The 14,550-nt window shown below is 43.7% G+C and overlaps 1 protein-coding gene across 4 annotated transcripts in view; it reads left to right on the plus strand.

Annotated features, from left to right (window-relative positions):
- Positions 1 to 14,550, plus strand: part of LRRK1 (leucine rich repeat kinase 1) — a 72,241-nt gene that overhangs the window by 15,951 nt on the left and 41,740 nt on the right. For 3 of the 4 annotated variants that reach the window (XM_033070686.1, XM_033070688.2, XM_033070689.2), the window contains 8 exons: positions 2,967 to 3,130; positions 3,975 to 4,146; positions 6,401 to 6,583; positions 7,187 to 7,335; positions 11,985 to 12,211; positions 12,694 to 12,821; positions 12,960 to 13,123; positions 13,809 to 13,946. In XM_033070686.1, coding sequence (XP_032926577.1) covers positions 2,967 to 3,130; positions 3,975 to 4,146; positions 6,401 to 6,583; positions 7,187 to 7,335; positions 11,985 to 12,211; positions 12,694 to 12,821; positions 12,960 to 13,123; positions 13,809 to 13,946 — 1,325 coding nt within the window. The remainder of the gene's footprint in view (positions 1 to 2,966; positions 3,131 to 3,974; positions 4,147 to 6,400; positions 6,584 to 7,186; positions 7,336 to 11,984; positions 12,212 to 12,693; positions 12,822 to 12,959; positions 13,124 to 13,808; positions 13,947 to 14,550) is intronic. The other variant, XM_033070687.1, reaches the window with a different exon arrangement.

Raw genomic sequence — 14,550 nt, forward strand, 5'->3', positions numbered from 1 at the left:
ACATGCTGGTTCTTAATTTGCCCTAGTATTTCAGAAGACAGTATATCATTTACTAAGTCACGAGCAAGTCTTTTGTGAACCTGGTAATTCTGTTGGTGAGATGCTTAGCTTTGCCTTGGATGGTGTTTTTTTGGAATTTGGGAATGGGTTACCAGCCTTTTCTGAAAGCTCTACTAAAATCTGAGAGCACCATGTGAGTTCAGCTGTTGGTTGAGGGCAAACTTTTTTATCTGTATCTCCCCAGTTTTGCCCTTTTCAGGCTTTCAGTTGGTAGTCACAAGGACTATTTTTTGCTGGAGTTTCTTCCCTCAGGCCTTAGGCAGGAGGTTAATTTACCCTGCAGAATAGAATCCTAGAAGGAAGTTTTGGTGTAAGAAATTTGAGAGATGGGTAGCATTATCTTGCTTCCAATGATATTTAATATAAAAACATTGGTTTCAAACAATAGAATTGCCCAGATTTCTCACACTCAGTGAAACCTTTATTGAATTCTACATGATGAACATTCAGATGTTCAAAACTGAGAAGTTTTGATTAAATCAGTAAAAATTTGCCTAAAACAAGACTGAAATTGAGCTAAAGGACTAAAATGAATATACTGAAGACTCTTCTGGGAATAAACTCTCTGGAGCCAGCTGTGACCTTCCAATTCCTGGAGATCCCAGAATTCTACACCTAACTTGTGGCCAGCCCATATTCTTCCAACTAAGGGTTGTGACTGAACCATTGCACTACAAAGGACTTGAGAAATTGTAGGGGGGCTAAAAATGTAAGGGGGAAGCCCAAAAGTTTAGTGAAGTTTTGTGAAGTTTTGTGAAGTAGTCATTTAGCAAAACACAGAAGTGTTCTTGGGATTAGGGTCTAGCAGGCAGAGTTCCTCCTTCCCTCAGTTACAACCCTGTGACCCTTCTTGTGCTGGTTTGAGTGGGGCAGCTCCAGCAGCAGAGGTGGAAAATTCTCCTTTAAGCAGAGTTCTGTGTGTGGAAGGCTGGCTGGAGACCTCTCTGCTCAAGACACCGGGATCTGATGAATCTCTGACTGAGATTCTTGCACCTCCACCCTCCCAGTCCATGATTTAAAATCAAGGAGAGATGGTCCTGCTCAATTCTTGGGCAGAAAGGCTGTGCTTTTACATCTGGAATGGCTGCAGATGTGGGCCTTGAATGACAGTCCCCAAAATCAGGATTGAGGCTGGAATTGAGTAAAATTTGTCCCTCCTGTAGGAAGCAAATTGCTCTGCTCTGTGAGCCCTGGTTTGCTGGGCTCCTTGGGCAGGAAGCTGAGGAGCTTTCCAGATGTTTTGTATCTCCAGTGTGAGGCATTTTTTCCTCCAAGGGGAATTCCAGAGCTTCTCTCTAGGTTCAGGATTTCATCACAGGGTGCCAAGAGGGGAGGCTGCTTGTTCCAGTAAGTGCAGTGTTTGCTTGGATCTGTACTTCTTGAATTTTCTTAGTCCAGTTTTGAGTTGTTTTGACTGGGGAACTACTTTGTTTTAAAGTTCTCCCTTCTAACATCCTTTACACATACTTGGCTAAGAACATTTTTTTTTCCTATCTTTGATGCCCATGAAAATGAAAATGAAATAATTTGTGATATTCTTAGTGAACCAAATGCAGGAAGAATTTCTTTTCCCACATACTCCCTAAAATTACAGAATTATGGAAGCACTACACCCATTAATTTGAACTCTGAGATGCTGCTTATTGTGCTGTAATTTAATCCCACTTTCATGGGCCTTGATTTCTGCTCCTTGTCCTTCACACATTCTGCATCATCTAGGAGAGGTTATTGGTGAGGGCACATTTTTAATGGCACGAACCTCTGGAGCCATCTCCGATGTCTGAGTGATTTGAGCTTCGTTTAAATAATTGATGAGAAGTGTTAGTCAGAACCTACTGGTGATTCAGACTGCATTATTCAAAGATATTTACTGACAGTTATAGATTGCTGCAAATTTGCTTCTCTTTCCAGGCTGCATTAAACTAGGCCCTGTGTGACATATGTGTCTATTAAAAAAAATAAATCCTTGTAAATACATGTGAAGAGCTGTGGGCTTAAGAGCTTTATTTAACCATTTGCAAATAAGCAATAATAATTCATGATGTTTTAGCAGGAAAAGCCTTTTTGTTTTCAAGTGGAAAATGCTTTTTTTCCCTCTGTCTTACTTGTTGTTCAGGAGTGGACCTGAAAACCTCTTGTATTTCAGTGACTTTAATGCAGCTTTCCCTGTCCTGGTAGTTGGGGAATGGTTTGGTGTTGACTTCCTGCCTGCCTCATTAGCCACCCACCAAAGCATCTTCTCTAATGGCTGCAGCTTTTAATCTCTGACACTTAAAAGCTCTTCTGGCTCCCAACACCATTTAGGAAAATAAAGTCTGGTCTAGGAGATTCTCCAGAATTGATTAGGGTGACACTGGGCAACTTGCAAAATCTCCTTTTACCTTTTTTTTTTTTTTTTCAGAGTAAATATTTCCAGTTTCTTCTATTTCACACTCATAGAGGTGCCTAAAATTCTGGTTGAAAATGCTGGAGGACAGTGGGATTTTATCAGGCTGTTGTCAGGACTGAAGTGTGACTAAAGCAAGGCCAGTAATACCAGATTTGCCTTTGTCAGAATTCCAGGTGCCAGTCCCATGTAATTCCTTCTCCTCCCTGGTTCCTCAGCAGGAGGAGTGTGCCAGGCAGATGAAGGGTTCATGGGTCCATGTGTGTGACCTTCCACACCTTCCTTTGGAAAGCACCTCTGGAGCCATTGGGGAACTTGCTGTCCCTCTCAGTTTCATGTCCCTGTTGGAAAGTACTTTTACATCTTATCACTTGCTTTTATCAGGCTCTTTTTTTGTTGTTTTTTAATTGCATGCACTAAATATCCCACTGAAAACCACCAACTTCTTTTACTCCCAGGATTCACTGTGAGTAACAAGCAGGTACTTCTCCCTGACTTCTCTTTCCTGATTTTCCTGCAGGAACTGTGGACATGGGTGGCAAACAGTCCACAAGTGGCGACGTCTCTGTCATCCAGACCCCTGTGACAGAAAGCATCCAGGATGCCTACAAAGCTGGGGACACCAGCAAGGCCCAAGAGTTGATTAGGTTGTCCTGTGAGGAGACTGCCCTGCAAGTGGAAAAGGTTGGGTTGGGTTGGGTTACTGCTCTCTCTCAGATTTTATTGGCAGAGATGCCAAAATTTCAAGATGCTGCTGTCTTCTGTCGTTTTTCTGTGGAGAAAATCCGTTTGGTTGTGTGGGGCTCTGCAGAAACATGCTCAGGGACACAGTTTGCCCTTGAAAACACAGATCAGGAAGATGAGACAGACCACAGGGAGCAGTGTCTGCAGGAGCAGCAGGCTGTGTGAGGAGGGGTGCTGCTGCTGTGGTCACCAAAACAGGGAAATGCATTTTTCCCCGTAAAAAGGAAGCAGTTTATAGACTTAGCAAAAAAATGTATTCTCCCATCAGTGCAAAGATGGTTAATGGCCCTCTGGGAAGATTTTGCTGCCTGTTTGTGGAATTCTGTCACAAGCTCTGTGCCAGCTTCTGCACTACTCTGCCTTCAGAGCCCTCCTTTTGAGCCTCTCTTTGCACAGAGCTGATGTGAGTGTTTTGGGAGGGTCCCTGCCTGTCAAGTCCAGTCATTCTGGCCATCTCCAAAACAGGTAATACTGCATTTTGCAGCTGAGCTGTGCAAATGCTTTTGCTGTTGGCCCATGAAAAATGGGTTTATACTAACAGTTCTGTGCCTCAGGCACTTATGTGAAAAACCATACAAAAAACTGTAACCCAAACCCCAACAAATTAATATAATAAATTTAGCAACAATGATTACAATGACCACTAGTGTTTATGACATTCCCAGTTAACCACAGCGACAGTGGCCATGCCTTGGCACAAATAAACCCATACAGCTCTAGAAATGCTCTTTCTCTGCCTGCTGCCCTTAACACAGACTTTCTTCTGCTGTGTTTCCTTCACCAGTGTCAGCTTTTAGGCATTGCAGCAGCATATGGAGATCTGCAGGCAGTGAGGTACCTGCTGAAGGAGGCGTTGGTGGTGTTACCCACAGAGCCCAACGATGACAATGCCGCCGTGGTGGCTGCGTATTTTGGGCACAAGGACATCGTGAAAGAGCTGCTGGATTCCCTGCGTGGTAAGCCCTGGGCTCACCCTGCCTCTCCTCAAGATTTTCAGGAGCTGTGTGCTACAGCTCCAAGCAGGCATTTGGGTTTTTTCCCATTCCTTGGAAGGGGAGGGGTTTAGTCATGGGAAAGTGCGAGGAGGGATCAGATCTCTGCTGTGCTTGAAGAAAACTTCCCCCCGGGGAAGAGAAACACATACATAAAAATAGTCCATGTTTGCAAACCGAAGTGGAGGAAGATGCCATTGAGACAGTTCATTCCTGTCAAGCCTCACAGCTGGGTAACATCCCAGACCCTACAGTGAAATGAGGGGATTTTCAGGATGCAGCATCATCCCACTGCTGCTCCAGCAGTCTCAGTGGTGCTGGCAGCGAGTGGCCTGACTGGTCAGGGACTCTTGGGTGCACAGCTGACACCCACTTTGTTCTCTGCTTGACATTCTGTTTTGACTTTCAGGGGAATTCCTTCTTTAGAATAATCATTGTATTTTACTTAAATTTTATTACAGTAATTATTTCAGAGCAGAGATGTTTTTTGACTCAGACAATTCCTAAGGGAGGGTTGGGGGCGGGGGGCAGAGCACAGCTCTGACTCAGGACCAGGAGCTGTGTTTGGGTCCTTGGTGCTCTCTCTGTGTTCTGTGAGCTTGGCAGCTGCTTCTCCCTGGGACCTTCCATGCATTTGGGGTCTAGAGGTCCTGTAGAACATCTGGGACCAATCCTTGACCTCAGAAACTGCAGTAGCACAAGAGCTAAGCTGCTTCTGCAATATTTAACCTGAATATAGCTCTAGCTCCTCACTGGGACTAAATAGTTGCCAGTGGCCTCACTGAGAACGGGAATAACCTGTTGGGAAACCTGCTTATTTGGTGTCCTGTTAGAGCACTGGTAAGCAAAATGAATGTTCCAGTTTGTGGGATGCAATTATATGTAATATTTCCTTCAGCCAGAAAGGAAGCTGAGTAACATAGTAGTAAAAATTAAACTGTATTAATTTAATACAATGAAAAATGACTTAAGTAGTTTCTGGAAACTTAGTTTAGCAGTGACCAAATTCCCTCCAACTCTTGCTTCGGGAGGGTCAGGGGAGGAGCTCTGCACAAACAGCAGCTTTCAGAAATTTTTATGCAGGTCCTTCCAGCTGTTTTCTTGGGAAGTTACACAGAAACCAATCACAGGGCTTAGGTATAAATTACATAAATTTGCAATTTGGCCGTTGCACTGCAGTGATTCTCCCTGGAACAGTGAGAACTACTTGTGGCTTGCAGCTTAAGTGAAGCCCATTTTTTGTAGCAGGAGGGTGAGGGATTTAGTGGAGTTGTTAGCAATGCAAAGAGCCATGTAATTTCCACATGGATAAGCTGCAAAAAAGCCTTGACATGTAAAACTTGGGCTTGTGGGTGTTCCTGTAAATGTTTCAGAGAGGATATGAATTTGTAAAGTATATGGAGGTAGTACAGGGAATCAGGGGAGATTTGGGGACTGCTTATTGTTAGCAGAAATAATTCTGTCCTGGGCATTTAGTTACATGTCTAGAATTAGGCACACTTAGAGGAAAGTGGTGTTCTACAGGAAAACATTATTTGGGGAAAAAAAGCAGTTTGAGAATGACTAAAACATCAGCAAATGCATGCAAAAGATGGTGTTTTAGTTTTTAGCTTAAATGACATTTGTCTGACTTTGCTAGGAATTAATAGTAAAGAGTTGACCTGAAGTGAAATACTTGAAGGGGAAATGAAAGTTTTTGTGGGAGACTTCAGGTTGCAGCAAAAACAAGCTAAAACAATTCTTTTTTTGTTGACTGAAGCATTTATTTTTGTTTTATTCATCCAATAACATGAAAACTCGCCTGGTTTCCCCCATTCTTTGTATATCCTCTCATGAACTTGAAGTGACCAATATTGGGTTTTTAGTTCTAATGAATGTTTGGCTCTGGGTGCAAAGACAGTCCTGATCATTTCTGTTTGTGGTCAAATGTTCTGACCAGATCTACTGGTGTTTTAGCAGAGCTGTTGCTGGTAAGGGACAGACAAAATATTTCACCCATTAGCTGGGTGAGTAAAGAAATAGAGTTAAGCAAAGTTGAAAACTTTGTGCCTGGCCAGGTTAGGACCCTTCTCTGACACTTTTGCAGTGTAACCTGTTCCTTTAGTCCTCAGGAGCTTTGCCCTGTCCCAAACCCCTTTGCACAGACATTATCTGTGGGTATTCCTTGCACATCACAGCGCAGTGGCACCAACTAAGTCACATTTTGTCTGTTTTTTAGTAGGTCCTAACACTTGCCAGCAGCTCCTGAACTGGATGCTGGCCATAGCCTGCCAGCAGGGCCATTTGGACATTGTCAAGCTCCTGATCCGTGCCTACAGTGCTGACCCAGAGAGTTGTGCAGTCAGGAAGAACGAGTTCCCCGTGCTCATCCGCCTGCCCCTCTACGCTGCTATAAAGGCAGGTGGGTATTTGCCTGCTTCCACATTTTACCCCTTTTCTGCCAGGTCTTCAAAACTGAGCTGTTCACACACAGGGTGGTACCCATGGCTTGTCTGAAGTTGGATTTCCAGCAGGATAAATGAAAATGGAATTGGCCCTGAGTCTTTCGGCTCAGCCAAATTGGAGTCAGGGCCTTGTGAAGTTAGATTACTGTAAATGCTGAGAGGCTGAACTTCCCTCTATAAACTCCTAGGGAAAAGACCCTTAAAAACCAGAATCCTTGCAAGTAAAAGCATTATTGTTATGGACACTCTGGCACACGTGCTTGATTTAGGCTGAATAATTTACACTTCAAAGCACAGCTGTGTGTACAGTTTAATAAGATGGGAAAAAAGAGAAAAAAGAAAGAGCCTGGGCCAGCACTTTTACACAGTGTCTTTGCTGTCTCAGTTTGACCAAAGTGAGGCCTGCCACTGGAGGAAACAGCCTTTACACAGTTCAGTTTCCTTTTTGAACACCCCCACAGTTTTTTTCAGAAGTGGTTATTTCCCAGGATTTCTGTTCAGCTCCTTGCTGGTTCATTTACATGAGGTGAAGGGAGCAAACAATCTGCTTTTCTCCAAAGGGAATGAAGATGTAGCCGTGTTTTTGTTGCGGAATGGAGCTTTCTTTTGTTCCTACATCCTGATGGACAGTCCTGAATCCAGCAAACACCTTCTGAGGAAGTATTTCATTGAGACAACCCCACTACCAGGTAGTGCTCCAGCAAAAACAGTAAGTAACCATTTATCTGCCTGAGGAGATGTTGTTTTAAAGGGGCATCATGTTAATATTTGATAATTGTCTTTGCATGCCATGTGGCTGTGCTGATTCTCCTCCCCAACTAAGAACCTTTGTGGTTTGGTGGTCTTTTAGAAAACTGTGCATGTGGCTTTGATGCTGAGTTACAGGGTGTAAAACATCAAGGCTTTGAATGGCATCACTGTGCAAGACACAGCAGCAGCTTCTGTGGGGCCATTTAAACACCATAGTGTGAACCAGGGTGTGCTGGGGACAGGAAACCAACCCTGGGCTCAAAGGGTTCCAGAGAAGAAGCTGGGCTGCTTGTAGGAGAGATTTCCTCTGTGCCCCCAGGGTCATCACTTCCTTTAGGTTTCTGCTGTGCCCCCTGGTTGCAGGGGGGATGCCACAAGCTCTGTGGTGTCCCCAAGGTTCCTGTTGGTGTGCACAGAGCTGAGCATGGGAACCCTTCTGGGTCACTTTAGGTAAAAATGGGCTTGGGTGGCTTTTGGTTAACAAGGAGCATGAGCAAAGCAATGATCTGCTGAGTATTTTCCTACTTCAGATCCTCAGCAGTGAAAAAGTGTTTCACACTTTATAGGGAAGCACACAGTATTTTGTATTATTTATACTATTCTCCAGCAATTTATTACCAGGCATTTTTAATTTTTCCTCTCAACATGTAGTTTAACTCACACTGAATAGGAGCATTAGATCCCTGAGCTTTCAATGCTTACAGTTTTCATCAAGTCACAAAAATTTTGCAGTGAAAAGATGTCCCTAATCAATCCTGTTAAGTATCTGTCTGCTCAGCTTGTAGCATTGCAGGCTGTTGGTTCTGCTTTGGTGTTGAGTAAAAATGAGGAGAGAGGTTTTAGCAGCTTTACAAACTTCTCAATTCTCTGTTTTTCTGCCAGAATCCTCTCACTGGGCTCCTTTTGATACCCTGAGTGTTCAACCACATAAGTGAACTTGGTTTCTTTAGGTTCAATCCGTAGATTAAGAGCCCTCCTTGTGCTGCTCTTAATTTTGTTGACAGATAAACAAAAGGAATCTGAATTCTATATGTGGATAAGAGTTGATAAAATCTCTTTCACAAGGAAAAAAGAAATCCAACTGGATAATTCAGCTTGAATAAACTTGGAATAAATGTTTGAATCACAGGGAAGAGGTCTGTTTTCCATGTGAATTTGCTGGCAATATTTAACTTAGCTGCTGTAAAAATGACTCAGCTTTGCTGTTGTCACACCCTGAGTAAAGAAGAAGAGAGCAGTCTTCAAACATCAGCTAATTGCCAGAAGAGCCTGGTTTAAAAAGAAAAAAAAAGAAAAAAGCAGAGAAAAAACACAGAAACTTGACCTTGATTCTCTTAGTAGCTGTTTATTTTTAATATGTTTGCTTATTTAATGCTTTCTCTTTGAATTAATTTTGGCAGACTGGGACAGACTGGGGAGGATCTGTCCTAGTTTGTGTGCAGAGCTCGGATCTTTGGGAAGTGACACTCACACACTCTGATAACTTTTTAAAACACCAGTTTGTGGCAGCTGCAGACAAACTGCCTCGGTGCTCTCTTCTTGTCTCAGAGGGTTCATCCTGAGATGGATTTTGCTCTGGGAGGAAGCTGAGCTGGATTGTGGGACATGTGTGGCAGCCAGCTGGATGTCAGAAAGTTCTCCCCTTGGACAGGGAGGGCAAACCAAGCACTGATCCTTTCAGAGTGAGCCCAGAACTTCAAAAGGGTTTGTCCCTGCTGTGCTATCTCTGAGTGGAAACACTTGAGCTCAGCTGAGCTCCAACTGATTTCACAGTGGTGAATGCAGAGCTATGCATGAAATGTGCCTGAGAGCTGCTTTTGGCTGCCACACCTTCCAGACAGACCTTGCACTGAGCAGAGCTGCCCTTTCTCAGACAAGAGGAGTTGCATCTCATTTTTCTAATACCTGTTTCTCCTTTTTTTGTTCTTTCCTGGCATAACATTATGCCCTCAGCAAACCAGTGTTTTGCTGAAGAGAGGAAGTGGTCCATTTTTACAGGAACAGGTGACAAATGCCAAAGAGAGCCTTTGCAGTGAAGTGACTGGGCACAGATTGTAGACTTTAATATAAATGTAGTCAGCAGGGAGACAAATGTAACTTTTCATTGTGTACAATGTGAGATATATTTAATTTTTCCATTACAGCCAGAGAAGAACTTTGTTTGCTGTATTTCTCCTAGGAAACAATTTACCAATAATTTTATATTCAAGCATACAAATGTATGTGTGTGTGGGATTCTCCTCTTGTTTCTTTATCCTGGTAATCTCACTTACATCACCATCAGCACAGAGCTCTGCAGCAGTCCCACACAAACTCAGAGCAGGGTTGTTGATGGAGGGAGCAGATCCCTGTCCTCAGATTCTCCCATCTGCAGCAGGAGCGAGGTTCTGATGGAGCACTCACGTCATTTAGGAGAAATGCACGACAGCCTTTCTTAATCACCTTACCAGACAGCCTCAGATTTAAGAAAATATTTTTCATATTTATAGTTGATCCTTTGCCCAAGAGCAGTGGGGTTTCTTGCTGCTGCACAATTTCCAGTCCTTTACCTCAGTGCATCCACTGACATTGCTGCAGAAGAAGATTTCAATTTTGTCTTCAGGGCTTGTATTGAGAAATTCTTCCTTTGGCAGGAGAGGGGAGTCTGCAGAGGTTTTCCTTGGCCTTTTGAAGAGCAGTGAGCTGCCGGCAGTCAGCCCTGAGCTAACATCCTCTGAACTCTGTCCCTGGTTTAGCACAGAGTTCACCACCAGCCCCAAAGAGAGAAGGGTTGGGCTGAGCCCTGAGCTCTGCGAGTTTGGCATCACAGACCTTTGGCATCAGAGAAACAGCTTTTCTGGGAAAACAGTGGAGATGACTAAGTATGAGTTGGGGAGTAAATCCCCTATCTGTGTGGCACTGCTGTCAGGATTTCTTTAATTTAATTAACATTTTCACTACAGAGTCCTGAGCCAACCAAACCCCTAAGGTAACTCCACTGATGCCAGGTTACTGGTACCAGCTGAATTTGGCCCACTGTCTCTAAGTCAGACAGAGCAGTTTGGCTGGTCCTCCAGTTTGCAGAGACACTGTCAGTCCTCGTCTCTGGATGGGAAGGAGGGCACTGATTGCTGAGATTCTGAAAGCTGCCTTGGACACAGGATACCAACCCACAGCACTGATAGCAGGTGCTGGATTTCACAATCTTGTCTGTGGTTTGAGAAATCATTATCTGCATTCTCCAGGTATCTCTTTATCACATTAGATACCCTGAGGCCATGCCTCTGCATTTTTGAGAGTACTGATACCCAGCAATCTGAATGCAAAGTACAGATGGGTTATCAGTCTGCAAAGAGCAGCACAGACACAAGGTCCTGCTTGCACCCCCTAAAAGAAGGCTCTAAGGTTGTATTATTGCTGCACTGGTTGGTGTACTGAAGGACAAGTTCTTTTTTCCTAACCCAAGGGATTTGTTGTATGTGTTACAGGTGAGAGAAGAGTTCAGAAGACTGCATACTGAATTTAAAACAAGAGTTTCTAAGCAGGAAACTGTTAAATATGCAGATTTGGGAAATCTAGCAGTAAAGCCGGGTGTGCTTGGTGTGAGAGTCAAGGCTTTGCAGCTCCCTTTGGGTGCTGTGCACTTTGCAGTGGCCATGGAGACTCTGCTTAATTTGATTTCTTGTTGCTGCTGGCTTACTGTGTTTTAGGGGTGCCTTGTGGCATGGCAGTGGGTGTAGCTTTAAACAAACAGCTGGAGCTCTCTGCCTTGGTTTCCCCAGTGGCACAATGGGCATAATATTTCCATTCATATTTGCAGGGCTGTCCTGAGGCATCACGAGTGAAGGTTTGAAAAGCACAGTGTCTACACTAAGTACAACTGCTGTCAATATCTAAAAAGTGCATCTGTTTGTACTTACCCTTTGTTCCATTCTCCAAAGCATTTGAACTGTCTGATCTACATGACCAGCCCTGAGTCTCAAATAAACATTTGAGATAGGCCTTTGTTTCCCTTTCCTTTCTCTCCCTTCCCCAAATACATTCCTTTAAATTCTGAATTCGGGGTTAAAAGTGCAAAGAGCTAAATACTGGGCATTGGAAAGTGAATTAGATTTGCTGCCGGGTTCTTGCTGCCTCCTGGTGGAGAATAAACAATCATTCAATTGAGGCTGGTTTGGGGATGAGTTATGGCAAAAACAACATTTATGAAAACGTTTTGGGAGTATAATTTTAAAATGTGCATTTCAGGACAAGGATTGGAATGCAATGAGGTGATCTTGAAAATGAAGCCATGGTTTTTTCCTTGCATTAATGACCACTGTGTGTTCACATTTCCTTCTGCCCAAGCTGGACCCTGAATTATATGGACTGGTGAAGAAGTCCAGGTCTCCTGCTTGAGCTTGTTCATGGTCTTTGGAGTGAAATCATGGAGCAGATACGGCAGGGGCTGCTGATATCCAGGCATGATTTCATCTCTGAGTCAGTTTAATTCCTAGAAGCAGATTGGAAAGTGAGCAAAATGTTTATGGCCTGTGCTCTGCTCTGCCAGATTCCCAGTGGTGTAGCACAGGCTGAGACCAACTGGGAGTTCACTAATGTGGTTTTCTCTTCTCTCTCTGACACATGCAGGCTTTGTGTGTGAACTGGTCAAACCTCAAACTGCCCTGGGTGGATCTAGACTGGCTGATCGATATCTCCTGTCAGATCACTGAGCTTGATCTCTCTGCCAACTGCCTGGTGTCCCTCCCATCCGTGATCCCGTGGGGGCTGATAAACCTGCGGAGGCTCAGCCTGGCTGACAATCAGCTGACAGAGCTGCCCAGCGTGCAGTCCTCTGATGAGATCATTTGTACAAGGTGCGTGCTCCACACAGAGCTGAGCCTGCAGGGAGAGCTGGCCAGCTGGGCTTGAGGGGAGCATGGCAGGAGCTCCTTGGTCTGTTTTCTGTCTGCTGCGAGGTTTAACTTAGGATTTGTCCCTCTCATCCTCAGTGTTTCCAGGTTTGTTGTTGGGACAGTTGTGGGGGCTTTTATTCCTGTGTTGTTTCGTTTTACCTCTGTTTTTCTCCAGCTCTGCTGAGCCCCATTCCTCTAAGCTGGCTCAGAGTGACATTTACTGGCTGATACCAATGATTTGATCTGCTGTCTATCCAGACCACCTCTCTCTGCTCCCTGGAAGAGTTAATTTTCTAATTAGGGTTTTATGCTTTACCTTGTGAGGCACATTTCACTGCCTTAATTCAGAACTGAAGCTGTCCTGGTAAAACAGATGTCAGTGGCAACAGGAGGCTTTGCTGATGTTCTACTGATGCCTGACTGAGATTGTTCTGTGCTCACAGGTTACTCGAGGTCGATGTATCCAGCAACAGGCTCTCCACTCTCCCTACTGGATTCCTACATCTTAAAAACCTTAAAAAACTCATCGCTTCCAAAAACTATATGGAGAAGTTATTTGACGAGGAAAACAGTACGTACAGTCCAGTGTTTGGCTTGCATTTCAAGGCTGGGCTGTAGGGAAGGACCCAAAAATGTTAAAATAATGGGTTAAATGGCTTAAAAGCTCTCATGCTTTTATACCAAGGCCCCAATGTTTCATGTTTTCCAGCAACAAATTGGATTGGTTTAAGGAAGCTGCAGGAGTTTGACGTCTCTGACAACAGGTTGGTGGAACTTCCAACGGTTTTTCTATACTGCTTCAAGTCCCTAAACATACTGAATGTTTCCAGAAATCAGCTGAAAGTGTTTCCAGATCCCTGGGCCTGCCCCCTGGTAAGTTGAACTGCTCTGACAAAGTCAGAGGCTGAAAAAACTGTTGAAACAATGCAAAAAGAATTGACTGTGATGCTTAAAAAGCTGTCAGATGCTTAAAAGGCTGTTCTGTGGGAGTGCCCCTGCCAAATTTGGTTTATGGGTTTCAGATCCAGTCTTTCTGAGGTTCCACCCTGTTCTCACCATGTTGATGGCATTGGTGGAAAAGTTTTAGAAATGTCTTACATGGATGTATTCATTTTCTTTGTAGCTCCTCTGAGCAGAAGTATTGTTAGGATCATTTTACAAAACACTCAACTTCCACCAGAAGTAACTTTGCCCAAACCCATGGCAAACTAGGACATCTGTATCCACACCCATCACTGTGATTTTATTCCTCATTTTCACAGGGACAGCAGGGGAGCAGTATCCTTTGGGGAAGTGTTTGTTTGTGGTTGAAAAGCAGATGGGGGTGGGTGATTTTAAAAGTAATTTTTTTTAATACTTTTTGCCCAGCAAGGAGTTTGACCAGCAGTTGAGTGCATCTCCTGTGTCTGCATGCCTAATAATTTATCTAGATCAGGATATCTTAAGAGACACCTAGAATTTATTTATTAAAGCTTTTGACATGTGACAGCTGATCTACCACATTTTTTTAAAGAGGTGATTACTGCTCTGTAAATGTGAGGCTTTTTATGTTTTCCAGAAATGTTGTAAAGCATCTAGAAACGCTCTGGAATACCTACCTGATGCATTGACTGTGTTCTGGAAAAATCACCTGAGAGAAGTGGATTTTTCTGAGAATTCACTGAAAGAAGTTCCAGCAGGACTCTTCCAGCTTGAAGTAAGTGTCATTTCTTCATAGTTCTCACATTATTTTTCCTAATACTGACTCAGACCTCAAATTGGCTGCCTGGTTAAGGTAGGAGCCCATGTGCTGGTTTGGACTGGTGCAATTGCACAGAGCCCCTGAACAGACTGTCACCCCCTGAATCACCACATTCAGGCCTTGTCCAGTGAGATATATCTAATTTCTGACACAGGTCTTCTGAGAACTCTCTGGATGTCTGTGGTTTGCAGAATTTGGGAGACAAGCCCTGCATTGTAGCTCTGAGCTCCAGCCATTTAAATATTGATGTACTCAAGTCCACTCACAAATAGTTGTGCTTTTTCTTGAAAAAAAGTGTTGTATAATTAGGAGTAAGTCTTTCTGTGCTGAAAATAGCAAGTTTGAATGCCCTAAACAGTGCTGCTTGGGACCTCTGTAATCTTAAAGGTTGTAGATTAAATATTTCTTTCCTGTGAACACCACAGATCCATGGGTTTATGTCAAAATTCTTCTGAATTTCTGCTTTCACATGGTGTTGACATGAAACCAAGCAGAACTTGGGGTTTCCTCCAAGCTTCCCTGCAAGATTGTGAAACTCAGGGTTGTGGAGAGAGAAACA

This window comes from Catharus ustulatus, chromosome 12, assembly GCF_009819885.2.
Source record: "Catharus ustulatus isolate bCatUst1 chromosome 12, bCatUst1.pri.v2, whole genome shotgun sequence".
Lineage (NCBI taxonomy): Eukaryota > Metazoa > Chordata > Aves > Passeriformes > Turdidae > Catharus > Catharus ustulatus.